We start from the raw sequence: 7,215 nt of genomic DNA, 5'->3' as shown, positions 1-7,215 counted from the left end.
AAACATTTGAATAAAAATAAAACATTGTTTTGGAAGTGGGTGAGGAAAGTTAACCAAGGGACCTTCAGTAGCGTGGATAGAATTAAAAACAAAAGTGGTAGAATTGGGTCTGGGAATGAAATAGGAATGAGGGAATACTGAAAAAGAGTTTCAGGGATTTGCATGGGAGTTTGCCCTGATTCAAGAGTAGGATTGAAAAACATGCTACGTTAAATGAATTTCTTACTGTGCCTTTGGCCACTTAACCCCAAAATGGAGTATCATGCTTAAAATAAATAAAATTAGCTTAAATCAGACAATGTAGATACATTCACAATGAAGAGCTATAAATACAGTATTAGTGTCCAAAAATATTGGTTAAAAGAAAGTTCTAAACATGAGAATGTTGAACAAAAATATTATCTTCTATTCTAAGGTGTGTCTTTTCTAAAAGTGGAAAAAACCTCCCTCTCCATCTGCAACTAGAAAATTACTAAAATATGGATGTGCATTTCTTGTGGAGCATAGCTGTGCAGGGCTGTGCCCTAGGCCTTGGGCAGAGTCTGCATCGATTCTTGGCAATTACAAGAATTCTGTTTATTTTTCTCCTATACTAAAGGAGAGATAACAAAGGGGAATGTAAAAAACCCTCCAGGGGCATCAGTTTATTAAGTATGCCAGGAAAAGAGACAGAATTCTGACTGAAACAAGCGATGACATTGAATAAAATTTGGGAAGCACAATACAGCTTCATATCATGCAGGAAATAAACAAATCTGTTTTATTATTCATTGGGAAAAGTGTCAATGTGTGAAAATGAATTTATTGCAGTGTTGTTGATTCCCAAATTCCCTGATACAGGGAAGAGATTTAATTATGGAAAGAATAGAGAGTTGAAGGTTGCTTCACTCTAGGGAGCACTCTATGATGCAAGAAAAGCAAGTATAAGAATTCAATGGGATACCAGGGAAGGATTCAACATTAATCGAAGAGTAAGTTCTAGGTCTGTGCTGTTCATTCTTTAATAGCAATAGCAATAGCAGTTGGACTTATATACCGCTTCATAGGGCTTTCAGCCCTCTCTAAGCGGTTTACAGAGTCAGCACATTGCCCCCAACAACAATCTGGGTCCTCATTTTACCCACCTCTTAAGGATGGAAGGCTGAGTCAACCCTGAGCCGGTGAGATTTGAACAGCTGAACTGCAGTCAGCTGAAGTGGCCTGCAGTCCTGCATTTAACCACTGCGCCACCTCAGCTCATGCATTTAATGCATTGTGTATAAATATACAAGAAATACATATGGCAATATTAGTTCTATATGTCAATTTAGGAGTGTGCATAAATTTTTTAACACAAATGGCCAAGACCCCAAACAGGCTGGAGGAGGAAGGAGAGACCACGAAAGACACCAGTTTGGAAAAAACTGATGAGTTCCTAAAAAATAGAGAGGTGGTAAGTTTGAGGAGAAAAAATACAAAGTATGAATTGGTACAATGCAAACATGAACTAAACGCAAAGCAAGCTAAATATGGTTTGCAGAGCAAAAAACATACAGAGAGAAATATTGAATAGTGTTGGTATAAATCTAACTAATCCTTTTCTTGTTTTTATTGTCTTTTCACTTCTTTGGTTTACTAATTCTTACTCCTTTTCTATAATTTACATACTGTTAGTTGGCTTGAAATAGAATGTTATGCTGGATAATGGCTATATTCATATCCTTACTGGTTTCTATGTTTAAGTAAATCATTGCATACAAATTTATTAAATTACTAATTGTATTTTGAAGCCATTTTTTTACAAAGTAGGTTTGGACAAATAGCCTTTGTTAATTGATGCATTCATATGTAATCCCAAGAGATTATTATTTAATGTGATCACTTTAAGCATAAATATATAAAAAGGTCACTTGTGGTTAGAGAACATGTACCTTTGAGTCTTTAAGATAAACTCCATCCTGTGCCAACTTTATTCAAATGACCTTGACAATCTAAAAACAATTGCATATTCAAAAATGTCTTCAATATACCTTATTCATACTGGCCTCCTGCGTTTTTAACAGTGAATGTGCAAATGCTTTCAAAAAGTCAAAACATTTTGTGTGACCTCTGAAAAGTAAGAGCCAACCCAAACTTAACTCAAAAAAACTTGGTGATTATATCGAATTTCATAATTTGGAACAGGACACGGTCTAATTATTTCCTATTTTCAACTCAAAATAACAAGTTCTACTGTTTGGATTGTGACACTATTTTTTTTCTCAGGAAAAAGTCTATTACACTTCAATTTCAAAAAGAAAAACACAGAAGCCATGAATTGTGGAAAGTAAAGCTTTGTTGTCACAGTGTCTTTATTTTTGTCTTTTCATTTTTTAAGAAATGCACACAGAAACTGTGCAAATGCTTCAGAATAGCATCCTATTTTATGTTACAAAAAATCTCTTTCAATATAAAAAAGCATTACAATAAGGAATACAAGTTAAATTAGCTCTAGCCTTCTAACAAAAGGAACATTTAAAATAGATCTCAACATTTACTTTATAAGTGACCTGCTTCCCAGGCACTTGCAACAGTGACAACCACAGAGTGAGAAATACTTGGGTGGATCTAGAGTCACAAACACAAACATAACATAAGAAAGAGACAGCCCTGACCCAAGTTCTTCTGGACAAACTCCATTTGAAGCATACAATCTATGCAGGGGTTTAGCCACATATATCAATTTCACTTAAGCTTGTGTAGAAGAACATGTTATAGGTCATCCCTTCTCCCTAAAAAGATTATTGACAAGGGGATGATCAGCTCAGGCACAAGTTCATTTGGAACAGAAATTGCCCTTTAATTTATTTCCAGATCAGAAAGAGAGATGATGCAATTTGGAATTTGCTGGAAGAGTTGGTTCATGTATCATGCCAAGTTACGGATTGTTGAAGCACAAATCTATATTTTTTTTGCTTCCCACAATACACCAAGGTTTATGAACCAAAATGGCTCAGTTTAATCTGATCTGCTAAGCCTAAACCAAACAAATGACATTTAGGACCTAATGGCTGCAGCCTAACTCCAACTAAACAAAGAACAGAAAATCAGTCTTGCAACCCTTGACTATTCTAAAATGATTTTTGCAAATCTGACAGCACAAAAATGCTAATTAAGTTTTTCTGACTGCACGCTTTGTCAAATCTAATAGTGTTTCTTTCAATAATTCTCTTATATAAATACATTTCTTCCTCTCCAATAGTGTGGTTTTATGCTAAGTGTCAGATGTCTTTCACAGATATCTTTGAAGCCAGCAAGTTAATTCCCATTATTTTGTAAAACAATTGACTCCCTTTTCTCTGCCAAGGAAGTGGCAGAGAAACAATCCCTTTCATTGGGATTGTTTAAGTAGAAGCTAGACTAAGCCATTCCTAAACAGTAAGTAAGACTTGATTACCCATACAGCTAGCTGTGTGTCATTCTTCGGGATTTTCTTTGGGGTTGTCATGAGTGCCTTTGCTGAAGCAATGAAAGGAAAGGACAGAAAAATGTTCAAATTGGAGAGCAAACTGGAGATAGCAGAATGAGTCAGAAATTGGAAAACCACCAGGTAAGTGAGAATAAAGACACATAGGCACTGACATTCTGAAACAGAAAGAGAATATCAGGAAATTATATTAGATTTCTCTTAGTTCTGCCATTACCTGCCCTGCCTGACTTAAGTTTTATTGTTCAGGGTATGAGTATCTTTTGGAGGAAGTGGAGGAAGACAGAGAACATATCTCAGGGTCAACTCCTTGAAATAGGTATTTTACCTTCAGAGATTTCTGAATAAAAATTAATAGCACACTTAGTGTGCTTCCTGTTGGCTTAGACTAAGTGTAGTTGGAATTAAACAACCATTAATCACCTGCAACTCATTGGCTGGATCTGTCCCATCGGAGCAGCCAATAATAGGTTACCAAATCACAGGTTAGCACCTACACACACACACAGACCCCTTGTTATGTCTCTCTGCCTAGCATCTTTGTTAAAATATAATTATTTTGTGTGCCCCCCTCCCCCTAAAAATGCCTTTCATGTATTGTGGGAGATGTAGGCCATTATCTCAAGATGGAACCAACTAACAGAGTTCTTCAGATCCTGCAAAACTGGCTTTCTCATGTTTGGAAGCCATAGTGAATTCTAAATGCACAGAACTTAACAAAATAATACTGAAAGCATGTTTGAGAGATTGTCAAAGACTACATTGAAATTTAACTTATCATATGTTAATTAACCAAACAGTCATGATAACTATGATTGCTCTAGCATGTTTTCATCTCAAATCAAATAATAAATGCTGAGATTTCCCCCAAGCTATACTTGTGGAGATTATTACTTATAGATGAGCACCCTGTTATTGTTCCTTTCAACAGGGATTCTCAACATCTCATCTTTGGCATCCTATGTCACCAAATCCTACCGTGTTTCCCCGAAAATACGACGTCCTCATAATACAGCCATGCCACATTTTACTAGTGGGCAAAAATATAAGCCTCCCCCCCCCGGATATAAGCCACCTGGACAACCCCCTACCTCTGGCCAGGCAGAGCGCCGCTCACCAACCTAGCAGAATCCCGAAGGTGCCAAACTGCGTGAGCACCTGTTCGCCACCGCCTGGCTCCTGCGGCTTAGTGCCTTCCAAATGCCAGTGAATGGCACTCTGCATGGCTGGAGAGAGGGGTTTCATAAGCAGTTCTGCTCTTGTTCACCCACCTCCCAGCTCGTGATGCATGACCCAGCTCTCATTACGGAGCCAGGGCACCTCCGCTTCCGCCGCCATCCCAGCCTGGCTTTTTCCGCAGCTTCCAACCCAAGTCTTTTGGCAGTGGCCGCTCTGGGCGCACACTCTATGGTTGTGGGCCAGCTGCCTGCAACAGTGAAATATAGCCATTAGCCCATGAGGCTGTGCCTGGCTCTTTGGGAGCCCGCTCACAAGAGAGCAGCCGCCTGGCAACCCCAAAACAATAAACCCTCCCCCCATAATAAAGCCCAAGCCATATTTTGTAGGTAAAAAGAAAATAAGACCTTGTCGTATTTTTGGGGAAACATGGTATTCGTATTTTTAGTAGTAGGTTACCATCTCATTTAAAAGTGTCATATCACATTACTTTGCCAGTCTTTGTCCACCATTCAGTAAATAATGCAATTTCATTCTAATTTACATGTTTATCAGAATCCTAAACAACAACAGCTTGGATTTAAGGCTGAACAAAATATTCCCAGTTTGAAGCAAGTGTTTTGGGGTAGTTCGGCTCTCCTGGGATGGTCAGGGAAAACCATTTCAAACTTGAAGGGACTATTTAAAACTTGAAATAGAAAGTTTCAAGCTCAAAAGTCTTTGTACTTCAAATGTTCACTACTTGTATGTCTTGGAATTTCAGTTCTGCCTCTCGGGCTTATTGACTGTGTTTGCTGATTGGATATTAGACCACTGAAGCTAGAACTTGGCAACAGTTAAAATGAATAAAATAAAATAAATCAGAGTATATTGGGGTTTTTTTTAAGCGAAAATGCCTAGGTTAGAAGCAACACCACAAAACTTACAAATTAATTTTTGCAAAAGGCAACTGCAAAAGTGCCTCACTGCTTTCTGTCCTTGTTGGGGGATTATTTTTAACACAGTTGAAAGGCACATGGGGACAAGACACCAAGCTAAATCAATTGCTATATGAAGGCCAAACTTGGCTATGTATTTTTCACAGAGCATGATGGTGACAAGACATTCAAAAGCCTAAAAAACCCAAAACAGATACATCTCCTTAGGGGAGGCAGCACCAACAATTCTAGACAAGAACTTTTTTTTTCTTTAAGGTGAGGGAACCAGCAGCTGAGCTGCTTTAGTCTTTGTTCTCACATAACACTGATCAGAAAATTCAATGTGATAAATGGTATGCACTAAAATGGTATGCACTGATTTCAGCTTACCCTACTTTTCACCATTAGATCTGATACACACAACCCCATCCTCAAGATTCTTGGAGAAGGCATTCTCCATTCCAAACATTCCTAAATGCTTGCATGTTCTGGATCACACATGAGATGGAAAACTATTTATCTTGGTAGAACGCTTGCAAGTCAAGTGCCAATGCATTTGCCCCTCTTAGCTTAAAACTGAAGCAATCTGTATATATCTCAATGCTTTAGGATGACAGATTTAGTATTTTAAATGAAGATCTTGTTTAAAGTAGGTAGTCTTCTTTATCTTCTTCAATCAATGGATCTTTATTGTATGAGAGATGTGTGTTCCAGACAACATCATGGATATTATTAGAGTTTATTTCCCATCCTGACTTGCAGGCTTTTAGTGCAATCCATTTGAGTGGCTTCAGATGAATGACTCCTCTTGGAGATGGCAAGGAACTAGACAGCACCTCAAAGTTCCAGCCCCTGAAGTACAATCCTTTTGATCATTAATATATTACAGTCCTTTCCCTCCTTTTGTTTAGTTTGCTAACCAAAAAATAAAGTTTATCTTCTTTCTTTTCCTTCTTCAAAGCAAGTCCTTGAAAAACCATTTGTGTCTCATGAAACACTTCCTACTGGATCCCCCGAAAGAGGCACATAGCAAAGATCATAGCAAACAGCTGTGAAGGACATAAAACAAAAGAGAGGGTCCTGGTTATGACAGATCAAACCAAGTCCATTTTATTACAATCATAGCTCTTCAAAGGGAGGAAAGGTTGTACAAATAGTCATCATGAAGTAATAGGTAAAAAGTTGAGTGTAAGAGCCATATAAAATTAAAATAGAAGGCATAAAGGATATAAAATTGTATATTTAAATGGTGTTCTGTATTAGAGCCATATAAAATATGAACATAAAATGTGGATGAATGTGAATGAATGCAGATCTTCCTATCTTTATGAAAATCTAAAGTATTTGAAGGATATTAGGGAGTATGTATGTATGTATGTATGTATATATGCTATGTCAGAGACTACATTTATATCTAATATGGCAAAAAGGTGCCCACTGAATCTAATTATAACAGAAAGGTTTAACTATACCTAAAGAACTAAAGAAAAAAAGGGAGAACTATTGGAAGAATAGGGCTAGGATTCAATCAAAAACCTATCAATTTTATCCAAAAGAACAATTTTGTATACAAATCATTAATACTTTTCTTCTGATTCAAGTTTGTATGCTTTTTTTAAAAAAGGTGGGGAATTCTGTTCTTCCTTAGCCCCCAAGAATTTTGGGTCCAGTTGAACA

General features: G+C 37.3%; 1 protein-coding gene across 4 annotated transcripts in view; it reads right to left on the bottom strand.

The window, feature by feature from the left end:
• Positions 1 to 3,962: 3,962 nt before the first annotated feature.
• The window catches only part of TSPAN18 (tetraspanin 18), a 184,299-nt gene continuing 181,046 nt past the window's right edge, over positions 3,963 to 7,215 (bottom strand). For all 4 annotated transcript variants that reach the window (XM_087719951.1, XM_087719946.1, XM_087719958.1 and 1 more), the window contains one exon: positions 3,963 to 6,587. In XM_087719951.1, coding sequence (XP_087576077.1) covers positions 6,540 to 6,587 — 48 coding nt within the window. In that variant the 3' untranslated portion in view covers positions 3,963 to 6,539. The remainder of the gene's footprint in view (positions 6,588 to 7,215) is intronic.

The sequence above is a fragment of the Thamnophis sirtalis genome, unplaced genomic scaffold (genome assembly GCF_051295495.1).
Source record: "Thamnophis sirtalis isolate CommonGarterSnake01/CBP01778 unplaced genomic scaffold, rThaSir2_p1.2 scaffold_1, whole genome shotgun sequence".
In the NCBI taxonomy this organism is placed as follows: Eukaryota; Metazoa; Chordata; class Lepidosauria; order Squamata; family Natricidae; genus Thamnophis; species Thamnophis sirtalis.
This window is presented reverse-complemented; position numbering and strand designations above follow the sequence as displayed.